The following is a 25431-nucleotide window of genomic DNA, read 5'->3' as shown; positions in this document are numbered from 1 at the left end:
GCTCCCCTGAAAAATTACAGGAATAACTCATTTCACTTACAGTGCAACCCAAATTCTCAGGGCAACAGAAAATGTGTATCTCTTCATATACTTGAATGTGATCTTAAGAAAATACAACAAGAGTAGGGGAGTTGCTATGTACTCATGAAGCGAGTGGTACAAGAATTAGACAAGTTACCTTATTATTATTGCTGAAATCTGATCTTTAGATCTTAACGTGACACGTGTAAAGAAACAGGATCAGAATATAACCTGACCAGGATTATCATCCCTAAAGCATGTTCATGTGCCTTTAACTGTCCCACTCTTCCCTACCCTCACTGATGTTTCCGTTGGGAGGAAACGCATTCCCAGTGGGAGAGAAAGTAAAGCTCACAACCAACGGCCTCTTTGGATGCACAGGAGACATCTTTTCTCTTTTACACTATGGAACAGTATATAGTACAAAGTTAGGCTCTTTATTCAGACAGTAGAGTAAGGCACAGCAAAATGAGAGGGCGGGCTATCTCCATGGCAACAGAAAGTCTCATAAACCAAGTTCTTGAGTTCTGTCACGCAGACTCGTCCTGGATCAGGAGAAGAAAGGCTTCGACTTGATACAAACAAAACCGGGCAGCCTGGCTACACTGTGGAAGGGTGGCTGGCTGTATGCTCTCTGGTCAGGCCTTCTGGAAGTGCTCGGTGAGGACATCGAGCAGCTCCTGCTTCTTCAGCCCGCCCTTCAGCCCATACATCCTGCAGGCTTCCTTCAGTGCGGGCACGGTGAGCTTACCCAGTGTGCCCTTGCTGACGTGGGCCTTCAGCTCCTCTTCGGACAACTCCACCTTGGGCCTTTTGCTTCCAGAACTTTCATCATCTGAGGACAGAGGTCAGGTGGGAGTGACTGGAAAGGCTACCACTGGGATCCCAGCTATATGGCACAGGGCCCCTCATGTGATCAGGGCTGCAGCTAACCATCTTCCATAAAGCTGTGATGCCCACCTAGCACACCTTGAGGAAGACAGGTGTCTTGATAAGGCAGCTTCAGTTATATACAAAATTTAAAAAGTATCACATCTAGGAGGGAGTTAAAGGTCATAAGTCTTACCAGCTTACCCCAAACTCCTGATCATTCTGGGTGAGCAAGTCATTCATTCCTTCCTTCTTTTATTCAAAAAGCATTTATACTTTCAAACTATACTACAAAGCTACAGTAATCAAATATAGTACTGGCCCTGAAACAGACACACAAATCCGTGAAGCAGATAGAGTCCAGAAATGAACCTGCATTACACGGGCAATAAATATGACAAAGGAAACAAGAATAGGGGGAAAAGACAGCCTCTTCAATACGTGGTGCTGGGGAAACTGGGCAACTATGTACAAAACAATCAATTACTTTCTCACGCCATACTATAAAAAAAACTCAAAATGGATTAAAGGCTTAAATGTAAGACCTGAAACCATAAAACTTCTAGGTGAAAACACAGGCAGTATGCTCTGTAAGCTGTGCGGTGCAGCAAAAAAAAAAAAAAAGAAACCCACTGAACATCCATGCCCAGCTGCTTACTTTGTTTTCGCTTGGTTACTTTTCCCTCAGGATTATAATCTGGTGGGTAGACAAGTTCCTTAAACTCATCCACAAGGGAGCCCAGTCTTTTATCCATTACTTCAGTCTTGGGCACTAGAAAATTAAAAACAAGAAGAGTGGCCTGGTGAGTCACAAGCCCAGCCTCTGCCCAATCCAAATCTACAGGAACAAGAGAAGAAAATATAGAATTGCTGAGACGGGGAGGTGTAAGGCAGCTCCAGGAGGCAGCTCACCTGGCCACAAAAATGCTCAGTAAAAGCCTAACATTTACCAAGTAGCTTCTAACAATTGCCCTTAATGAGCACAACAGCCAGGTACTCTCTTAAATGCTTTAAACTTACTATTATTTTTATTTACTCCTCCTAACAATCTCTGGAGTAGGGAAACCTCTCCTCATTTTACAGAGGTGGAAATTCGAGAGGTTAAATTACTTCGCTGAGGTCAAACAGCAGAGAAGGGGCAGAGCTGAGAACAGGGCTAGAGCCAGGGGATTCAACAAGAGTCCCTGCCTTCAGGGCTTACAGGCCAGGCGAGAGGAGGTAAAATCACCAACGCAGCAGAGGCCGGCAGTGCCGTGAAGGAAGAGGCCACACAGGCATGCGGGATCACGGTGGGGCAGTGGCCAGGAAGGACTCTGTGCAGACAGTCTGGCAAGCTGAGTCCAGTCTCAGCAGAAGGCACGGGAATGAGAGACAGCAGGTGGCACAGCTTGCAGGTGGGGTATGAGGAGGGCAGGACCAGCAAGGAGGCTAGAAAGGCAGCATGGCGAGGCCACGGAAGCCTCAGATGCCTGCCCAGGAACTAGGCCTCAGGCTAAGAGTGTTGGGGAGACTTTGAAGGGCTATGAATGGGGGAGCGACGTGATCAGACTGACATTTTGGATCTCCCTGCAGGCCAGCTGTGCAGCATATGAACTGAAGGAGGGTGAGAGAGAAGACTGAAGTGGTGCGGGGTCAGGGGCATGCCAGGCCCAGCTGATAGTCACCACCATGACCCAGGTCCAATAACTCTTATGTTTTTAAGGCTGGCTCCTTTTGTCTAGTATGAAAGAGAACATTAATAACTGGGAAGCCAAGAAGGCCAAACTAACGGTTCTGATCTTTTCAACCTCTGTCTAGAGTCTCTTAAATCCAACCTGTTTTCCACTGGGTATTTACTGACATTGCTAAATGTCATGCATCCTTTTCTGAAATACATCAGAGAGTCACAATCCAGACAGGGAACAGCAGGGAGCTCAGAGGCCAGGCAGATCTCCTCCATGCCGGGTAACGAGGTACATTTTCTGAAGGCAGAGCATGCCATCTGATGGAGCAGCAGTGGGCACAGCGGTTCAGAGCAAGGGCTCTGGGCCAGCTCACAGGATTCTAAACCTAGGTCCATCCACCACTACTACTTAATGCCTGGGGCAAGTCACTCCCTTCTCTGCAACCTAGGATAGTAACGGCACCCACCTCATGGTCATCAGGAATAAATGAGTCAACACATAGGACAACAGTGCCCGGCACACAGCAAGCACTCAATAAATGGTACAGATTGTTGTTTTTAACTTTTACCAACACGGAGTCATAGGTGGCCTACTTCAGAGATGGGTCTCAGAAACCTGGCACTTTCTCCTCCTTTTACTGCGGAACTGGCCAGATCTGTTCCCAGGCAATCTAAGCTGGTCTAGAAAATCTCTCGAGCAGAGATGACCTGGACAACAAGGTCAAGTACTTAGAGGCTGCCAGCAAATGCATGCATAGTACTGGAGCAGGAAAAATGAACATGAAAGCCTCCCAAGAAAAGAACTTCTCAGCTCGGTTATGGCCTCCTTACATGTCAGGTCCACAGTTTGCTCAGGCTCCATCAAATCCAGCGCCAAGGCTTCCATGTTCCTGAAGTGCTGCTGCAAGACTGGGTTCTCAAAGCTGTCACTTCTGATAAAACAGTAATATGAATAAATTTTAAAAGATGTAAATATTTAAAAAACAAAAATAAAAACTCAGCTGAGACAGTGCAGGCCCAAGGTCAGCTGAGAAATACACCCAGGGTAAAATAGCTGGGAGTCTTCTCTCTTGAATCAACCTCTTTCTTACCAGTTTTCAATTTACTGTCTGATGCTAAAGATCCAAAAGTGAACTTAAAAGCAAAACAATACCCACCTATCTGTCTGACACTGGCAGCTGTGGGCAGAGACACAAATAGAGGAGGCAGGGCCAGGGGAGGCACGTACAGAGAAAAGATGAAGGACGGATGATGGGCGGTGAGGAGATAATGAACTTGATAGTCTCTCTTACCATATTCAAAAGCAACATGAGAGTAAAAAAGAGAAAGAACCTAGAGGCATACAGTCCTAGACTTGAACCCTGGCCCCCGTTCCTTTTAGCTGGGTGAATCTGGACAACTTGCCTCACTCCTCTAAGCCTCAGTTGCTTCATCTGTAAAATGGGCAGGTTCTTATGAAAATGCCATTGAATTATCTAAATGAGATACTGTTGGAACTGTATCTAGAACAGTGCCTGACACATGATAGAATCTGAACACTGCTTCCATTTGTCCAATAAAGGACTATACCAGGAAGTTTCCTTTGAAGGAGGAAGGTCAGTTTGCTCAGAAATAGCCCAGAGACAAAAGATGGAATGTGAAAAAATGGTGTCACTTTACAAAGGTTCTGGGAGATGGTCTACATGCATGTGAGGGGGAGTAACTGGAATTATATAATTATCCTTTTAAGCTTGCAACAGTTGACACTGGATTTACTTACTTTTACTTGCTGTGTGACAACAATCAAGAAGAAGGCCATCCAAGAACCTCCTCCTTACTGCTTCTTTGTTGAGCAAACTCAACTAACTAACCTGGCTTTCTCAGCACAACAGGTCAACCAGCTATAAACACTTCGCACAATTCCAGACCTTTTGCTCTCTGCATAGCTTCTAAAGAGTTATAAACCATCAGTTAATGGAAAATAATAAAATCATATTCTCTTGGTCTGTGTTTAAGTCGAAACTCCAGTTAGAGCTTCAACTCAAGAGGCAGATCCAAAAAAAAGCCTGTGAATAATGCATCACTCGCCTGTACTTGAAGCGGAGCTTCTGAACAATAGCCTTCATCTTGTCTACCTGCTCTGGGTTGGCCATGACTTTTTCGGTAAAGGGCACCTTCCGTTTGTCATCAGCATAGGGCAAGAAGACGAGCTGGAAGCCTGAGGAAGAAAGGTATGTCTTCAGAGACTTGACCTAATAAAAGGCTTCAGTCACCGAGTTGTCGTTTTTCTCTTAGCCCCAATTCACCCTTTTGTGTCCTGTGCTGCTGGGGCTGACTTCCCTGGTGGCTCAGACAGTAAAGCGTCTGCCTACAGTGTGGGAGACCCGGGTTCAATCCCTGGGTCTGGAAGATCTCCTGGAGAAGGAAATGGCAACCCACTTAGTACTCTTGCCTGGAAAATCCCATGGACAGAGGAGCCTGTCAGGCTACAGTCCATAAGGTTGCAAAAGAATCGGACACGACTTCGCGACACAACAACATCAACCTTGTAAATACACAATTCCCAGGCTCCATTCCTAGAGACTCTGCTTTGGCTGGTCTGAGCTGGTATCCCATGAGTGATTCCAAAGCTTAAGCCAGGTTCAAAAGCCCTGAAATCACCTCTTCCACCTACCTGGGGGAGCCAGCTGAATTTTCTGGTCATCCAGCTCCTCTTCCTGTGGCACCAAGGCCACAAAACAAGGCGGGGTGTTCTGGCGCGGTGTGTATCTGCACACAGCCAAGACCTCCTTCTCCAGGCACTTGGTGAGCAGAGCACTGAACAGAGTTGAGCTCCCTGGAAAACAAACGTCCCAGGGGTCTACATCCTAAAGGTGTCTCCTCCTTTCTTCCCTCTTGGCCCAAGTTATAAGCCTACAGTTTCTCTTCCATTTTCTTAAAAGGACTTTTGACACTTAGATAGGTCAGGGGTGACGGACCCAGAGCAGAGGGAAAAGTTGGGGGAGCAGAGGCACAAAAAGGAAAGGAGTAAGAGATTGGGAGCGTCGAACACTCCATTTAGGAATGTGAATTACTGATGTCAGTTCACTTTCACTGTCATTAGGCTAATGATCGGAGAAGGCAATGGCACCCCACTCCAGGACTCTTGCCTGGAAAAGCCCACGGACGGAGGAGTCTGGAAGGCTGCAGTCCATGGCGTCACTGAGGGTCGGACACAACTGAGCGACTTCACTTTCACTTTTCACTTTCATGCATTGGAGAAGGAAATGGCAACCCACTCCAGGGTTCTTGCCTGGAGAATCCCAGGGACAGGGGAGCCTGGTGGGCTGCTGTCTATGGGATCACACAGAGTCAGACATGACTGAAGTGACTTAGCAGCAACAACAGGCTAATGATATAAGCCTGAATTGCTAATGAAAACCAGTCAGGTCCAGATTCCAGGGGGTTCATTAGTTATAGCACAAAGGAATATAGGTCTGGACAGATAAACCCAGTGGTCAAGTTCAGTTCAGTTCAATTCAGTTGCTCAGTCGTGTCCGACTCTGCAACCCCATGGACTGCAACACGCCAGGCCTCCCTGTCCATCACCAACTCCCGGAGCCTACTCAAACTCATGTCCATCGGGTCAGTGATGCCATCCAACCATCTCATCCTCTGTCCTCCCCTTCTCCTCCCACCTTCAATCTTTCCCAGCATCAGGGTCTTCTCCAATGAGTCGGTTCTTCACATCAAGTAGTCAAAGTATTGGAGTTTCAGCTTCAGCATCAGTCCAGTGGCCAAGTTCATGCATCTCTAATTGCAACCCTAAGGAAGATGCCACGTTTGTGTTTTGTTTTTCCCAAACTCCCTATCTGATGCTCCAAGAAAGAATTTTAAAGCAAGTAAGTTTTAAATATGCTAATTTCATATCCCCTCCTGGATATTCACAATATGTATCAGTGTATTGGGTCCTAAACCAGATCACCTGACCTGCCTCTTGAAAAATCTGTATGCAGATCAGGAAGCAACAGTTAGAACTGGACATGGAACACCACACTGGTTCCAAATAGGAAAAGGAGTACGTCAAAGCTGTATATTGTCACCCTGCTTATTTAACTTATATGCAGAGTACATCATGAGAAATGCTGGACTGGAAGAAACACAAGCTGGAATCAAGATTGCCGGGAGAATTATCAATAGCCTCAGATATGCAGATGACACCACCCTTACGGCAGAAAGTGAAGAGGAACTAAAAGCCTCTTGATGAAAGAGGAGACTGAAAAAGTTGGCTTAAAGCTCAACATTCAGAAAATGAAGATCATGGCATCCGGTCCCATCACTTCATGGGAAATAGATGGGGAAACAGTAGAAACAGTGTCAGACTTTATTGTTTTGGGCTCCAAAATCACTGCAGATGATGACTGCAGCCATGAAATTAAAAGATGCTTACTCCTTGGAAGGAAAGTCATGACCAACCTAGACAGCATATTCAAAAGCAGAGACATTACTTTGCCGACTAAGGTCCATCTAGTCAAGGCTATGGTTTTTCCTGCGGTCATGTATGGATGTGAGAGTTGGACTGTGAAGAAGGCTGAGCACCAAAGAATTGATGCTTTTGAACTGTGGTGCTGGAGAAGACTCTTGAGAGTCCCTTGGACTGCAAGGAGATCCAACCAGTCCATTCTGAAGGAGATCAGCCCTGGGATTTCTTTGGAAGGAATGATGCTAAAGCTGAAACTCCAGTACTTTGGCCACCTCATGCGAAGAGTTGACTCACTGGAAAAGACTCTGATGCTGGGAGGGATTGGGGGCAGGAGGAGAAGGGGACGACCGAGGATGAGATGGCTGGATGGTATCACTGACTCGATGGACGTGAGTCTGAGTGAACTCCGGGAGTTGGTGATGGACAGGGAGGCCTGGCGTGCTACTATTCAAGGGGTTGCAAAGAATCGGACACGACTGAGAGACTGAAATGAACTGAACTGAAAGAAATCTTTGTTTAGTCCCATGTTTCTAAAATAAGAAATGCTTTCAAAACACCCAGTAACGCCTCCTATACAGTTTCCAGCAGCAGGCATTTGGGAAATGCTGCTCGGTAAACTGCCTTCTACATCACTTCTTCGTTTACCCATGGCCTGTGCCCCTTACCATTTATCAGGGACTCCTCGGGGTACACGAACAGGGAGGGCCTCAGGTAATGGTGCTTCTTCAGCATCATCAAGGGCTTGAAACCGATGAGAATCAAACCTGGTTCATCAAACCGCTTAAGCTCTTCTGTTTCCTCTTTCTCTAATACAATCTGGCGATGCCCATAGATCTATAGAAAGGGAAAGACGAGAGCCATGTAAAGAGGCTACGCAGAGACAAAATGGCTGCTACATGACAACAGCGAGTTAAAACCGGCGTTCTTCTAAGGGGCAGGAAGCACCTTCCTCCTACCAATAAGAATGGACATTCATTGAGGGCTGACCAGGCACTGCACTTTTGCCACCCAGTTTATCATCTGTAACAACTTCTTAGGCGATAAATGTTAAAAACTCTGCTTTACAGATGAGTGTGGCACCCCACTCCAGTACTCTTGTCTGGAAAATCCCATGGACGGAGAAGCCTGGTAGGCTGCAGTCCATGGGGTCGCTAAGAGTCGGACACGACTGAGTGACTTCATTTTCATGCATTGGAGAAGGAAATGGCAACCCACTCCAGTGTTCTTGCCTGGAGAATCCCAGGGACGGGGGAGCCTGGTGGGCTGCCATCTATGGGGTCGCACAGAGTCGGACACGACTGAAGCGACTTAGCAGCAGCAGCAGCAGTACTGATGCTCAATAGTTACTAACTTGCTCCAGGTTATACAAGTGAACTGGGCCTTGAACCAAACCACATCTGTCTGGTGCTAAAGACCTGGCTCTTTAAGCAGTTATGCTTTCTCTCATGTAACAACATGTACTAAACTCTCAGTCCATGAGGTTGCAAAGAGTTGGACACGACTTTAGTGAACAACAACAACAAACTCTCGGCACCACCCCGACACATAAAGGATGCTCAAACCTTACCTATTCATTGAGAGGACCTATGTCAGGTACTGTGAAAGGTCTCAGTACGGGAGGCAGACATACACACATCTCTTTAAAACGTCTGTTACTATCTGTTACACTTTCAAATGTCAACATTTGCATCTGGAGCCTAAATATGTGATTTGTAACAGAAATTAGTAACAATCAAATTTGAGTTTTATTAAAAAAAAAAAAAAAAAGAGCTCTTAAGATTTTTCTTGTAGGCACAATGAATCGATAAACTCAGTAACCAGAAGAGGTACTGCCTATCAATAAACCAACATGGAAAGCTGCTGCTGCTGCTGCCGCTGCTAAGTCGCTTCAGTCGTGTCCGACTCTGTGCGACCCCACAGACGGCAGCCCATGAGGCTCCCCCGTCCCTGGGATTCTCCAGGCAAGAACACTGCAGTAGGTTGCCATTTCCTTCTCCAATGCATGAAAGTGAAAAGTGAAAGTGAGGTTGCTCAGTCGTGTCCAACTTAGTGACCCCATGGACTGCAGCCCACCAGGCTCCTCCGTCCATGGGATTTTCCAGGCAAGAGTGCTAGCTACCTCCAAAATGGAAGGGGAAATTTCTTGTCATCTTCTCCTTCTGGAAAGTAGGGCAAGACACTCTGGCCTGAAATTTGTGCTCCAAAAAACATCTCAAGGGTTGAATCAAAATAATATCTAATTTTAGTCACTTAGTTGATCCTCCTAGGTCTTGAACTTATGCAAAATTGCTCTCCCACATTTTGCATAATTAAAAAGAAAGGATGACTCATTCAACTTTAATTTTAGATATCAAACCTTTCTACAGGGAAGAATTATATTCAACATGCTGAGCTGAGATAAAGCATAATGGAAAAGAATATATATATATATACACACACACATATATATATATGTAAGTGAGAGTTGCTCAGTTGTGTCTGACTCTTTGGAACCCCACGGACTATAGCCTGCCAGGCGCCTCTGTCCGTGAAATTCTCCAGGCCAGAATACTGATGTGGGTAGCCTTTCCCTTCTTTGAGCAAGCCAGGGACTGAACTGAGATCTCCCACACTGCAGGCGAATTCTCTACTGACTGAGCCACCAGGGAATCCCAAGAATACTGGAGTGGGAACTTCGTGACCCAGGAATCAAACCCGGGTCTCCTGCATTACAAGTGGATTCTTTACCAGCTGAGCTACCAGGGAAGCCCTAGATATAACTGAATCACTTTGCCATACAGCAGAAATTAACAGAATATTGGGACTTCCCTGGTGGTCCAGTGGCTAGTGGTGGTCTAGTGACTCCACGCTCCCAATGCAGGGGGCCTGGGTTCCATCCTTGGTCAGCAAACTAGATCCCACGTGCCACAACTAATAATAGTTCGAATGCTGCAACTAAATAATAAAGATCCTCCGTGCCACAACCAGAAGATCCTTCATGCCACAAGGAAGATCACAGATCCTGCGACTAAGACCCAGCACAGCCGAATAAATTAAAATCCTTCTACAGATTAAACAAAGGTGAGAGGATGAGACATAAGGTTCTACATTCTTAGTCAGTCTTTCAGATTAAGGAAGGCATGCATGTATCGTTTCAAAACACAGGAAGAACTGTGATTAGTTTGGCAAAACAACAACAATAACAACCACCGTCTCCCTTATAAAAAGAGTACACTTCACATCTAACACACTTCACACTTTCCCTAACTCATCTTCCTTGTTGCTGCTTAGTCACTAAGCTGTGTTCAACTCTCGTGACCCCATGGACTACAGCCCGCCCGGCTCCTCTATTCATGGGATTTCCCAGGCAAGAATACTGGAATGGGTTGCCATTTCCTTCTCCAGGGGATCTTCCCAACCCAGGGATCAAACCTGGTCTTCTGCACTGGCAGCCGGGTTCTTTACCACTTGAGCCACTAAGGAAGCCCTTCGGCACAGTGGTAAAGAATCTGCCTGCCAATGCAGGAGATGCAAGAGACTTGGGTTTGATCCCTGGGCCGGGACGATTCCCTGGAGCAGGAAATGGCAACCCACTCCAGTAATCCTGCCGGGGAAATCCCGTAGACAGAGGAGCCATGGTGGGCTACAGTTTATGGGTTGCAAAGAGGTGGACAGGACTGAGTACGCACAACTCGCCTACCTAGTCAACTATAAAACCCTTTCTGCCGTGGTACTGGGCAAAGAATTAGACTGTTGAGACTCAGAGTAGCATGTGCTGAGTGACTGAGGGCTGACATCTCTTTCACTGACATCTCTTTCAAATGACTGGGTCTAACTTTCTAGCCCCTAAGGTATTACTGATCCAGATGCCATATTCCAAAGGGTAATGACAACAACTTGGCTGGAAGGATGCACACATGAAAGGTTACTCAACTGGTTAGACTGATCCTGTCTCCCTCAACAGTTCAACAGGACAAAATTCAGTTAAGAAGGAAGACCTACCTGGGACCTCTTGGTGTCACTAGGCAAAAGCAAACTGCCTGTATTTACATTAAATGTCCGGGTCTTGGTTTTCACTGGTTCATTGGTTTCACGATAAAGCCTCACTGGAGAAGGTCTGTAAGCCTTCTGGACCATATTATAAATGCCAACAGTGAGAGCTACATCTTTGTTGAGTTTAAGCTTCAACCTGAAGGAGAGAAAAAACTTTAAATTTGGACTGAAAGATTATACTTTCCTATCTAAAATTCCTTCGTGGCTCCCAAGCCATGATTTGTTTTATCCCGTCCAATAATTCAAGCTCTTTGAATGCAAACATAAAGCATTTTAATAATACAATGGAGTTTGCTATAATACATCTTAGGGTCTGCACCACAAAAAATTAGTTTCAGAACGTATTGTTAAAAGAATGATAAAGAATGTACTGTAGAGATTTTTTTAATTGAGTCTAGCCATTTACTAAATCAATTTACAGCTATTCTCTCATTTAATCATCATCATAACCCTGTAAGTACTATGTTATCTGTGCTTTCTGCTTGTCTGGTATACCTTCCCTCTTCTTTTAACCATGAAACCCCCATTTTTCTTTGAGAATCTCCCTTTCCCTACTGCTCTGGGAAAATGTCCTGCAAAGTACCGTGCCCTACCTTGACCAAAAGATGGGCATATCTGGTCCAGGCTCAAGCCATCAGACTTGTTGCTGAGAGTCTGGAGACAAAGAGCTTAGGAGGGTGCCTGGCACATAATAATCATGCAATAAATAATTATGTTATTTTATTATAACAACGATAAGTATAATAATTTTCTAAGCCTTAGGCAATTTGTTTTCAAATAGCTCCAATTTATTATTATTCTACCCAGTACCCTATAATGACTCTTTCACAAAATAGAAAGACTAGCTACCGTTTATAATTACGTTATTCCTTTTAATCATCACAGCAGTCCTTTAAGGAGGAACCATTTTTGCTCCCATTTTACTGAGGCTCAGAGAAGCTACATGATTTACCCCAGGCCACACAGCAAAGGGGCCAGGACTATAATTCAAATCAATCGGACTCCATACCCTACTTTCAACCACTGTTTCATTCTCCCTGCCACTTCCACCAACATGCTAGATTTCCAAACTGGAGTAACAATATTCCACTGTTTCAGGAAGAGGGGGAAGGTGATAGGGTGCTTATTTGAGGGAAAAGAGAAATTTCCCCCCTCTTTTCTTGGGGGAAAGAGAGACCAACGACAAAACCATAACTACAGCAAAGAGATGCATCTTGGTTTCCTTAAAAAACTTCATGGGTTTTCTAGTGGAATTGTAGTTTTTGAAAACAGCTCAAAAACTACCAATGGTCTCTTTCTTCTCTACTGAGGAAAGCTGTCTAAAATCAAAGTCTGATGCTCTTCAGTAAGAAACACTGAAGAGGCTTTAGGATTCTAATCCTAACTTCTCTAAAAGAAGATAATCCAACCCTCTGGTTCCCATGGCTCAGATGGTAAAGAATCCACCTGCACTGCAGGAGACTCAGGTTCAATCCCTGGGTCTGGAAGATCCCCTGAAGAAAGGAATGGCAATCCACTCCAGTATTCTTGCCTGGAGAATTCCATGGACAGAGGAGCCTGGTGGGCTCCAGTCCACAGGATCCCAAAGAGTCAGACATGAGGGAGCAACCAACACTTCCTCTTTTTCATTTTTAATAAGAAACTAGAATAACACAACAACAATGATAATAATTAACATGCATTGAGTTTTTGTTCTATATGAGGTACTATTGTTATCCCCAATCTACAGAGGAGAAAAAACTGACAATGTCCTCGAGAGTGAACCTGGGGATACCGTTAGGCCACAGTTATTTACCCCAAAGGAGTGGAGAAGTGTGTTACTTCGGACAAACAGCATACCTGCTCTATCTAGAGAAAGAAAAGCAAATAACTTGGGTCATCCTGAAATAAAGCACATTTTTTTAAGAGGAACACAGTGAGGCAGTGGTATAACCCAGAGCTGGTACAACCCAGAGCTAAGCTGCAAGAAGGTCAAAGCCATGCATGGCTTATGATTAGTTAGGGGCCTTGAAGGTGCTGACCCAGGCTTAATACCCACCTGTAGAGCACACGCTTCCTGGTCTCCTTGGCGCGAACCTTCCTCAACAGGTCTTCGAGCTTGCTAGACTCCTCAAAGTGAATCCCTACGTCCTCATCCTCTGCTACGATAATATCTCTATAGAACAAGGATATGTCAAAGCCTCCACGTTTCTTTAGGTGCATCAAGTCAAGGAAGATACCTGGGGCGAGGACAGACAACAATGAGGGGAAACAATTTCCAGCAAGGGACAATTTTTTTCAGTTAAGTTCAAATATGCTAAACAAATGCTTCTAAGACTAGATTGATAATAAAACATTTTCAGGACTTAGAGAAAGTGGTTAAGGGGATTAGCTGCTCTAATGACTTCAGAAAAGTTATTCAAAGAACCACCATTGGTGGTGGCACTGAAGTCAAGAAAAGCTCACTCCAGTAGAGTCCTTCGGACAGCTAATGGCCTGGCCATTTTCACTGGGAATGTTACATAAGGGTTTCCCCTAGCTTCAGTTTATTTTTTCATTTTCCTCTGAAGGGTGAAAAGCAAATATTTGACGTCAGCTATAAAGAAGCAATAAAACATGACTTCATAACTAAACAATGACCAAAATAAAAAGCAACGGAAGGGACCTCCCCGATGGTCCAATGGTTAAGACTTCACACTTCCATCACAGGGGGCATGAGTTCAATCTCTGGTTGGGAAACTAAGATTCCCACAAGCCACACAATGTGATCAAATAAATTAAAGACTGGGGGCCTCTCCTTTGGGGAGAGGGTGTACTATCCTTTGTTTACTGAATAAAACTGAGCTGTAATGGAGCTGTTAAAAAAAAAAAAAACAGAATGAGAATACCAACCAGTGTCCCGGAGATCCCCAGCTTTGGTCCTGGCCCGGCTGGCTTTGGCACTGTCATCACCGTGGGGGTCATCTTCATTGGTGAAAAGCATGATCCTCTTATGGCTCATCTTGAACTGGACGTCGCTGAAGAGGTTGGCACAGACCCACAGCACTTCACTTAAGGAGTAATCAGAGCCGTGGCCAATTTGGTCTTGGAAATATTTCTTCCCCTCCTGCCCCTTAAACTTGTCAAGCTCCTGCACTCGTTTAGCACCTGATCGGAGAAAGGGGGTTAAATGAGCAGCAAAGTCAGAACGGTGTCAGCGGCCACACGTACAAAACCAACAGAAGGGCCTAGGGTCTCTTTCTCACCCAGCGCTGATTAACCCATGCCACAGAGGTCCACATCCCAGGAAGAACCCCCTTGTGCAGGAAAGCGTACTCCCAGTCAAGATGTCATTGCTTCCTCCTCCACAGCCCTCCTTGTGCCTGGCAGTTACCTTCTCATGTGAAAGGGAAAGGTTGATCACAGAATACTATTGACCTGGATTATCCAATTCCTGTAAGACGTAAATATTTTTGAAATTCACTGAATTTTTGTCCTTCTTGGTACCATAGAACACCACTGCCAAGAGATCTCGATTACTGCTTATGATCTTATTGGTGTATACGCTCCGGATGCACTGAAAAAACAAAAACAAAACTTCAGTTAATATTATTTACCACTAAACTTAAGCTCCACAAGTGCCTGACACATAGTAGGGCCCTCAATATATGTTTGCTGAATTTACATGGCCTCAGAGTAAGGCGAGACTCCTACCTTCAGGAAACTCACAAACCAGTGAGAATGCTGGCCATTTACATTATGATAACAAAAAAGCAGACTGTGATAAAACACAGAACAGAAGTATAAGCAGTTCCTACTATAATAAATCAGAGAATTGAAACTAGGTATACACCCAGGAAGGAAACTCTACTATAGGGAAATAAATAAATAAAAGCCCAGCAGTAGAATCAGAAACGGAGAAGACGATGGCACCCCACTCCAGGACTCTTGCCTGGAAAATCCCATGGATGGAGGAGCCTGGTGGGCTGCAGTCCATGGGGTCACAAAGAGTCAGACATGACTGAGTGACTTCTCTTTCACTTTTCATTTTCATGCATTGGAGAAGGAAATGGCAACCCACTCCAGTGTTCTTGCCTAGAGAATCCCAGGGACAGGGGAGCCTGGTGGGCTGCTGTCTATGGGGTCACACAGAGTGGGATACGACTGAAGCAACTTAGCAGCAGCAGCAGCAGAATCAGAAAACCAGAATTTGAGTCCCAGTGGTGTCATTTACTTAATTCGCTGAGTCTAGACAGGCCACTTTATCATTTCTCTAGTAGCCTGATACCAAGAAACAAATTATACATGTATAAAATTTAAGCAAATGTTAAATATATGTGACCTGGGGGCTTCCCTGGTGATCCAGTGGTTAATGACGTAGCAATTAAACCACCACCACCACCAGTGGTTAAGAATCCACCTACCAAAGCATAGGACCCAGGTACTATCCCTGGTCCGGGAAGATCCCACAGGCTGTGGGGCAACTAGGCCTGTGCCCCACAACTACTGAAGCCCACGCACCTAGACCCCACGCTCTGTAACAGAAGAATGAAAAGCCCAAGAACCCCAACTAGAGAGTAGCCCCCAATCCCTACAACTAGAGAAAAGCCTGCAGGTAATGAAGACACAGAGCAGCCAAAAATAAATAAATAAATAAATAAATAAATAAAATTTTTTTTTTAAAGTATATGTGACCTGAAATAAATCTGTAACTACCAACAGCATTTTTTGAAATAAAATTTGCTTAACTACACATTTAAAGATGTCAGTATTCCAGGAAAGTTCTAGCCATCCATTTAAACCAAAGCCAGCATGTGATAAATCAGTGTCTCATAAGTGGGTTAGGCCTTGTGGCCTATAATTCTAGAGACACTGGCAAAATTAAGTTTCTGATTCTGCAAAGCTGAGGAATAAACCAACCCTGGCAACCCCTCTCCATATCCTGCTTGAGACTCTACCTGGTCTTCCTCCTTAGCAACTCTCTCCCGGAATGCAGAACTTATATATCTTCACGGCAAGGTGTCATTTTTTAAATTAAAATTTTTTATTTATTAAGTCTAAAGACAATTAAAATCTTTAAGGCAATCATTTCTATAAATATTTTAATCTATTCTTTGAGCACTCTACAAACTTCTATAAAAACCTGGTGAGGGTTTCTTCATGTTCTAAAATAAACCACACACAGAGACAGCACGTACAAACTAAAACAGAATATAAGTAAATGTTTTTTCCTTGCTCCTTATCAAATACATTATGTTCATCTGTGAATGTTTCACTTATTCACTGCATAATACGGCAGTTCTTTCTGGGTTCTCTAGGTATTCCCATTTCACTGAGCCCTGTAAAATTACACACAGCAATCTTTCTACATATACTGTAAGTGTATCATTTTGGGGCAGAGGGTATATAGCCTTCATCACATCTCCTAACAGGCCCGTGATCCAAAAAATGTTAAAGCAGTGTTCCTCAAAGAGTGATCTCCAAGCACTGGCATCACCTTGGAACTTCGCTGGACAAGCATTTTCTTTTCTTTTTGGCCTCTGTATGTGGGATCTAGTTCCCCAACCAGGGATAAAACACGAGCCCCCTGCAGTGGAAACATGACCACTGCCTCACCAGGGAAGTCCCTAGAAATGCAAATTCTTGCACTCTGCTCTAGACCTATAGGATCAGAAATTCTGACTGTGGGGTGAGGTCCTACAATCTGTGTCAACAAGCCCTGCATGATGTAGGTTAAAGACTGAAAACCACTGCTTTAAGGTTCAAAATGGTTTTTATTCTTTTTTTTTAGATGCAAGATATTCTGACTTGTCAACTGAAAGAACTATTTGTATAGAAATTAGAACATGAGAAACCTCTCTTTGATTCCCAACTGCAAAAATATGAGAAACAAGATATACAATAAATCCTTAGAAATTCTTCTCTGTGGAGAAATAGTAACATGTTTAATTGAGGTGAAATTCACATAACAAAACTAACCATTTCAAAGTGAACAATTCAGTGTTCAATTAATACACTCACAATGTTGTACAGCCACCACCTCTATCTGTAACAGTTAACAAACATTTTCATCATCCCAAAAGCAAACCCCATACCCATTAAGAAGTTGCTCCGCATTCTTCCCTCCCCCTCCAGCCTGGGGTAACTACCCACCTGCATTCTCTGTGGATTATCTATTCTGTATTTCATATAAATGCAAACATACAGAATGTGACCTTTTGCCTGGCTTCTTTCACTTAATGTTTTCAAGGTTCAATCACCTTGTAGCTTGTATCAGTACTTCATTCTTTTTTATGGCTTCAGTCCATTTGGCTTCCCTGGTGGCTCAGTGGTAAAGAATCCGATTGCCAATGAAAGAGACTCAGATTTGATCCTTGGGTCAGGAAGACCCCCTGGAGAAGGAAATGGCAACGCACTCCAGTATTCTCGCCTACAAAATTCCATGGACAGAGGAACCTGATGGGCTGCAATCCATGGGGTCACAAAAGAGCCAGAATGGCTTGGTGACTAAATAACAACAATAATATTCCACCTAAATATAAATTCCAATACTTTGGCCATCTGATGCGAGAACTGACTCAATGGAAAAGACCCTGATGCTGGGAAAGATTGAAGGTGGGAGGAGAAGGGGATGACAGAGGATGAGATGGCTGGACGGCATCACTGACTCGACGGCATCATTGACTCGACGGACATGAGTTTGAGTAAACTCTGGGAGTTGGTGATAGATAGGGAAGCCTGGCGTGCTACAGTCCATGGGGTCCCAAAGAGTAGGACAAAACTGAGCAACTGAACTGACTGACTATATATAAACATTTTGTTTATCCATTCAAAAAGTTTTAGAATGAGATAGGGAGTGGTGACATGAATGACTAAATACCTTTAAACTGTATACTTCAAAATGGTTATGAAATTACTTCCTAATTTTGTTTTGTGAATTACATCTCAATCTAAAAAATGAAAATATTTAATTCTGACAATTTGACACAGCAGGTACTATTATTATTTCCATTTTACAGATGAGAAAATGTATAAAAGCTTTAGCAACTCTCTTAATAACATACAGTTTGTAAGTGGCAGAATTAGGATTTGAGAAGCTGTTTTTTATTTAATTGCGTAAATACCCAGGAGTTCCCCTCCTGGGTCAAATAATAAGTCTATGTTTAAGCTTCTGAGGAGCTGCCAAACTGTTTTCCACAGCAGCTGATCCATTTCATATTCCCACCTGCAACATATGAGGGTTCCACTTTCTCCACATCCTTGCCAACTCTACCTATTGTTCTTCTTTTTTTTTTTTAATTATACCAGCTCTAGTGGGTATGATCAGAGAAGGCAATGGCACCCCACTCCAGTACTCTTGCCTGGAAAATGCCATGGACAGAGGAGCCTGGAAGGCTGCAGTCTATGGGGGTCGCTGAGGGTCAGACACAACTGAGTGACTTCACTTTCACTTTTCACTTTCATGCATTGGAGAAGGAAATGGCAACCTACTCCAGTGTTCTTGCCTGGAGAATCCCATGGACAGGGGAGCCTGGTAGGCTGCAATCTATGGGGTTGCACAGAGTCGAACACGACTGCAACTTAGCAGTCGCAGCAGTGGGTATGAACTTCATTTCAGTTTTGGTTTGCACTTCTCTAATGCCTAAAGATCTGATAGATAGAGTGCCTGATGAACTATGGAATGAGGTTCCTGACATGGTACAGGAGACAGAGATCAAGACCATCCCCATGGAAAAGAAATACAAAAAAGCAAAATGGCTATCTGAGGAGGCCTTACAAATAGCTGTGAAAAGAAGAGAAGCAAAAAGCAAAGGAGAAAAGGAAAGATATAAGCATCTGAATGCAGAGTTCCAAAGAATAGCAAGAAGAGATAAGAAAGCCTTCTTCAGTGATCAATGCAAAGAAATAGAGGAAAACAACAGAATGGGAAAGACTAGAGATCTCTTCAAGAAAATTAGAGATACCAAGGGAACATTTCATGCAAAGATGGGCTCGATAAAGGACAGAAATGGTATGGACCTAACAGAAGCAGAAGATATTAAGAAGAGGTGGCAAGAATACACAGAAGAACTATTCAAAAAAGACCTTCATGACCCAGATAATCACAATGTGATCACTCATCTAGAGCCAGACATCCTGGAATGTGAAAGTCAAGTGGGCCTTAGAAAGTGCCAGGAGCCAACACGGGAGATCCCACCCATGACAAGGTCATGCGGAAGAGACCTAACGGGCAAGGTGGATCAGGACTCGAGGGACCCCATGGACCTGAATCATGGACCCCAAAACCAGAATCTGTCTGTCTTACTATTTTATGTCTTCACTAAAGCTTTCTGACATTTAACAGGGGGCTATCCCCAACTGCCATTCTCTGGAGAAAATCAACTTAGGGCTCTATTTAATAAGTCTCCTGGGCATGATAAGTGAAAGTGAAAGTGAAGTCGCTCAGTTGTGTCCGACTCTTTGCGACCCCGTGGACTGTAGCCTACCAGGCTTCTCCATCCATGGGATTCTCCAGGCAAGAATACTAGAGTGGGTTATCATTTCCTTCTCCAGGGGAATCTTCCCGACCCAGGGATCGAACCCAGGTCTCCCACATTGGAGGCAGACGCTTTAGCCTCTGAGCCACCAGGGAAGATCTGGGCATGATAGGAGTGTTTCAATTCAAACCTTTCTGATGGCTTTCTAACTTGCCTGACATGTTTATCTGGACTTTTACAACCATGCCTGCGATTGTTCACAGCCTCCCAACCACGAGAGGCACGGGAAGCTTAAAACATTCTAAAAATATAGAGCCTTTTGAGGAGTTAAAAATTATTATAGTAGTACTGGTGGAGGGTTTCATTATTGAACCAATGCTTGCTGCTAAGTTTTCATATCTTTCGTTGTGTGCCTGGGAGTGCATTAATTAATATAGTTGATATATAGAAATATAAGTAGTAGCCTTGGTATTAACAACATTAAACCTTGAGTTAATAAATTCTTTGTTATAGCCCACTGCACCTTTGCCCTATAGGAATGCAACTTTATCTAGTGCTTTTGGAGAATGGTGCTAGACTTTAGAAAAATCACCTTTAGAGAAAATAAGTATTTCTTTGCAAGGAATGATGCTAAAGCTGAAGCTCCAGTACTTTGGCCACCTCATGCAAAGAGCTGACTCATTGGAAAAGACTCTGATGCTGGGAGGAATTGAGGGCAGGAGAAGAAGGGGATGACCAAGGATGAGATGGCTGGATGGCATCACGGACTCGATGGACGTGAGTCTGAGTGAACTCCGGGACATGGTGATGGACAGGGAGGCCTGGCGTGCTGCGATTCATGGGGTCGCAAAGAGTCGGACACGACTGAGAGACTGAACTGAACTGAACTGAAACTTTATCAGAACAAAGAGTCATAAAATGTTATCAGGCCTCCTGGCCAGAAGATGATGTAAATCACCTAAGACCTTTGTAAATGGAAAGGTATGCAGAAAGAAAGCCTGGTCTCGATAAGGGTCAGGACTGCTGACCCTGAATGACTCTACATCTTCCATTATTCTCTATGTACAACTTAAGGTATAAAAGCTCCTTTTGAAAATAAAGTTGTGGGCCTTGCTCACTGAGGCTTGGTCTCCCCGTGTCATTCTTTCTCTTTCTCTTTCTTTTTCAGGTGATTCCCCTGGAGCACAGAGGCTCTCTGAGTTCACTTTCCTGCCAGGGCTTCTAAGACCCTCTCGAGAAGGTGCTCTGCGCCTTCGCCTGAGGGCGAGAGGGCGCCTGAGGCCTTCGTGAACAGAGCAAGTCCCATGTAGGTGCTTTATCGGCTTTCTGTGTAAACCAAGGAATATCAACCTCTTCCTCTCCTCTACTTTCTTAACTGCAACATTCATTCTTTCTCTCTCTCTCTCTCTCTCTGTCTCTCTCTCTCTCTCTCTCTCTCTCCGACACCGTCTCTCCTGAGGGTACCCCTGGATCCTGCTGGGGCTGGACCCCGGTAAGAAAGCATCACTACGAACAAAGCTAGTGGAGGTGATGGAATTCCAGTTGAGCTATTTCAAATCCTAAAAGATGATGCTGTGAAAGTGCTGCACTCAATATGCCAGCAAATTTGGAAAACTCAGCAGTGGCCACAGGACTGGAAAAGGTCAGTTTTCATTCCAATCCTAAAGAAAGGTAATGCCAAAGAATGCTCAAACTACCACACAACTGCACTCATCTGACACGCTAGTAAAGTAATGCTCAAAATTCTCCAAGCCAGGCTTCAGCAATACATGAACTTCCAGATGTTCAAGCTGGTTTTAGAAAAGGTAGAGGAACCAGGGACTTCCCTGGTGGTCCAGTAGTTAGGAATTTGCCTTGCAATGCAAAGGACATGGGTTCTGTCCCTGGTAGGGGAACTAAGACCCCACATGCCATGGAGCAACTAAGTCCATGTGCACAACTAGAGAGCTCGAGTGTCGCATCTAAGACCAATGCAGCCTAATAAATAAATGAGTATTAAACAAACAAACGAATCCTCCTATCAATACAGGTGACATGAGTCCAATTCCTGGTGGAGGAAGATCCCACATCCCAATGATCGCCTAAGCCAGTGTACCATGACTACTGAGCCCGGGCTCTAGAGCCCAGGAGCCAAAATTACTGAGCCTGCATGACCTAGAGCCCACGTGCTGCAAGGAGAAGGCCCCGCAATGAGAAGCCCTTACAGTGTAAATAGAGAGCAGCCCCGCCTCGCTGCAACTACAGAAAGCTCGCATGCAGCAATGAAGATCCAGCACAACCAAAATAAAATTAATAAATAAAAATTAGGTTGTTTGTCCTCTTGTTGTAATAATCTTCCACAATCACAAGTAATACTCAGCTTCCACATAATTACTTACAAAAGGACTTACCTCACAGCATAACTGTTGGAACTTCTTTCCTTCCTTTACACAAACATCTCTAGAGAAAGAGGAGCCGACTTCTATGACCAGAGCTAACACAGAAGGTGGGAGCAATGTATTCCCAGGGTCAGAAGCTCAAACCCAAAATAAAATGGGCCTGCTCTCCAACTCCTGCTACTCTTTTTCAGCTGCAAATATAGGTAGCCATCCTAGGAGGCTAACCACCCTTTATCAATCCAAACAAACTTTTCTAAGAGTCCACATTTTTTAAAGGGGTGTTAATACTTTTTTGTTTGTTTAATTAAATGAAAAGGTAGTCTCACCTGGATGCTCATGTCAAAAGGAGTCAACTCATCTTCATCCTGAGATTCAAACATGGCCCTGGAAGCGTCAACCAAGAAAATCAAACTATCTCTTCCTGAATATGAATAATCTCCTATGGGGGGAAAAAAAATTTGAAGGAAGTATTTGCAGTTGTTTCACATTTATCATGTTTATTATTCATATAAAACAAATAGAAAAAGCCCATTAAGCAAAACTATAACCTGATGAATTATTATAAGATGAACGCCCCTAGGGAACTCGTTTGTGGCCCAGTGGTTAGGACTCCATGCTTTCACTGCTGAGGACACAGGTTCAATCCCTGGCCAGAGAACTAAGATTTGGCAAGCCATGCTCACGCAATGCAACCCAAAAGAAAAAAAAGCAAGCATTCTTAAAATCAACAGCACATTAAGAAATTGAATCTTGCCAGTCACCCCTGAAGCCCTCTCCAGGTCCCCTTCCAATTTTAACACCCACCTTCCTCCCAAGTGTAACCACCATCCTGACTTTGGTAATCATTTTTCATTATTTTTCTTTATAGTTTAATCATCCAAGCCAACATTCCTACACACTGGTTTTGACTTAAAAAACAAAACAAAACAATTTTTAAAGCCTCTTAATCCATGGATAGCCCCTCTGTCTTTTGTCTCTTATAATTTATTTGCCAAAGGACCTAGCTACTATGTCATATAGTTTTCCACCTTCTGGATTTTGCTTGACTACATTCTTCTGATGTAGATTAACATAGTTCGGTCTTTTCCACAAAGGACCTATAGAGACTTCATCAGATTTGGTGTTCTTTTTTTTTTTTTTTTTTTTTCTGGCATAATTACATTATAGGTGATGTTGAGTTTTTCATAAAAAGACATATAATATCTGGTTGTCTCCCTTTTGACTATGCTTCTTCCTAATGCAATAAATTTATTTACCCATCTTTTCTAAAGCAATACATGTCAAGAACCTCAAAGAAAAATTCTACCTTGAGCCAATAAATTTTACTTCTTAGGAATCTATATTAAGAAAATAAGATATGGAAAAACCCTATGCAAAAATTTCCACAATGTTGTTTATTAAAGTAAGAAACTGAAAACTAAAATGTCCAAAGGAAGGTAGACTGAAAAAATTCACAGCACATTTAAAGTGAGTCAGAGGCTATATTTGCAGTTACATGGAAAGATATATCTATAGTACAGTAAAGAAAAAAGGTACACAAAGTTATGTTTAAAATTCTTTTTGAAAAACATAAAATTTGAAAGTATAAATTAAAAAGGAGGAAATATAAGCACTATGATTACAATTATATAAAAATCAGATACAAACAAAAACAGACTATATATACTTAGGAAACACATAGTCTGAAAGACATAGGAAGGAAATATGCTAACTGCCAAAATGCTAGTAATGGCTGTGTAAGAGTGGTAGATTATGTAGATTACAGATCTTTCATTTTTATATTTCTTATATTTCTCACTTTTAATAAAAATACTTTAAAATTTTCTACCCAGGACTTAAATTAACCAGTATGTAGAATACATGATTTCCTAAAAGAAATCAACCCTGAATATTCATTGGAAGGACTGATGCTGAAGCTCCAATACTTTGGCCACCTGATGCAAAAAGCCAACTCACTGGAAAAGACCCTGATGCTGGGAAAGACTGAAGGCAAAAGGAGAAGGGGGCAGCAGAGGATGAGATGGTTAGATAGCATACTGCCCCAGTGGACATGAATCTCAGCAAACTCTGAGAGACAATGAAAGACAGGGGAGGCGTACTGTAGTCCATGGGATCCCAAAGAGTTGGATGCAACTTATTAACTGAATAAGACATGCAACCCTTGTTTGTTTTCCTTTGGCCTATGTGTTACTGTGTTGCCTGAACACATACTCCCAAAACACCAGGCTAAGGTGAAGGAATGACTCTTGTATCTGTGTTGCTAACATTTACTCTTTGGTTGCTGCAGTTATTGTAGGGTGAAAGCATTTTTGCACTGAGGTCCAAGAATGAGAAAAACTACTTTCCTGGGTGAGGAAGGTTCTTACCTGACCCTTAATACCAATGTTTCAGTGTAATTTATTGGAGCTCAATCTATCAGTGCCCAGCAAAAGTTTGAGACTAGGAATGTACCATAGACTAGAGTAGGACCCAAATAAAAGTGCCTAGGGCTTCCCTGGGGGCTCAGCTGGTAAAGAATCTGCCTGCAATTTGGGAGACCTCGGTTCGATCCCTGGGTTGGGAAGATACCCTGAAGAAGGGAATGGCTACCCGCTCCAGTATTCTGGCCTGGAGAATTCCATGGACTGTATAGTCCACGGGGGTCGCAAAGAGTCAGACATGACTGAGCAACTTTCATTTTCACTTTCAGAGCAGCTCTGCAAAGTTCAAAGGGAGGAAAGTACTGGAGATTCTCTGGGGAGAGAAGGGTGGGCCAGGAGACAACAAGGGTCATCCAGCAGAGATAGGCAGGGAAAGTCTTTCACACACACACACAATGGTACATGTTAATGAAAGTCACTTACCACCTACTTCAAGGCCCTCTTCTTGTTCTTCTTCCTCATCACCCTGATTTTTGTAGTAAGACTCCCACCCTGACATGTTGTTACTGCTCACTAGGTGAAAGAAAGCGAAGATCAGTAACAAAGTAAATTTAAACCTAAAAGTTATCCACTCCTAGGATCCTCTGAGATCTGTCCTAAAGGCTAAAGGTTAGTTGTGAGAAATGTGGATGCTGGATCCTGCTGCCTGGAGTGCTTGGTAATTGAGATGCAAAGGCAAACGGGCATGGGGACCATTTCCGAAGCAGTCTCTCCTGAGCTATATCCCTTACGGCCGGTGGCCCGTGATAACCCCTCTAATGGGTGTGCTTGGGTAGCCTGACCTAGTGGTCCAGTCTCGTCTCCGGCATCATCTGGACTGAAGATTCCCAGTCCAGGGTACTCCGTCTCTTAGCAGACCCACTTATCCTCATCCCGACCCCAAATCCTCCCCAACTCCTCAGCCAGCTATGCCCACTGAGGTCTCAAACGAAGCCGCCCTCCAAGGCCAGGTGCCGCCTTCTCCCCGAAGGAAGAAACGGAGATGAGAGGCTGTCTCCTCCACCCTCTCGGGTCTGCACACTTCTCGCTGACACCGCCCCACCGCGAGGCTACGGGGGACTCGCAAGTCTGAATAGGCAAAGCAGAATGAAGCCAGCAGCCCTGGCCAGCAAACAACAAACAGAGAACAGCCCCTTCGCGCCTACCTTGAACTCAAGGAAGAGATCAATTT

General features: G+C 43.9%; 1 protein-coding gene across 3 annotated transcripts; it reads right to left on the bottom strand.

Moving 5' to 3' along the window:
• Positions 1-437: 437 nt before the first annotated feature.
• XRCC6 (X-ray repair cross complementing 6) lies at positions 438-25431 on the bottom strand. Of its 3 annotated transcripts, none has more exons than XM_060413594.1 (13): positions 25047-25431; positions 24684-24777; positions 22167-22279; positions 14424-14562; positions 13899-14153; positions 13066-13246; positions 10977-11163; positions 7661-7829; positions 5208-5369; positions 4622-4751; positions 3386-3486; positions 1550-1663; positions 438-856 (listed from the first exon to the last, which is right to left on the bottom strand). In XM_060413594.1, exons 2-13 carry the CDS (start codon positions 24757-24759, stop codon positions 660-662), a joined length of 1824 nt encoding a protein of 607 aa, XP_060269577.1. In that variant the 5' UTR covers positions 24760-24777; positions 25047-25431; the 3' UTR covers positions 438-659. The 3 variants fall into 3 exon arrangements, with proteins under 3 accessions (XP_060269577.1, XP_012031092.2, XP_042103731.1); XM_012175702.3 differs by having other exon boundaries at positions 24684-24773; positions 25406-25431; XM_042247797.1 differs by lacking the exon at positions 1550-1663 and having other exon boundaries at positions 24684-24773; positions 25406-25431.

The sequence above is a fragment of the Ovis aries genome, chromosome 3 (assembly GCF_016772045.2).
Source record: "Ovis aries strain OAR_USU_Benz2616 breed Rambouillet chromosome 3, ARS-UI_Ramb_v3.0, whole genome shotgun sequence".
Lineage (NCBI taxonomy): Eukaryota > Metazoa > Chordata > Mammalia > Artiodactyla > Bovidae > Ovis > Ovis aries.
Note: the sequence above shows the minus strand (reverse complement) of the source record. Positions and strands in the feature narration are given on the sequence as shown.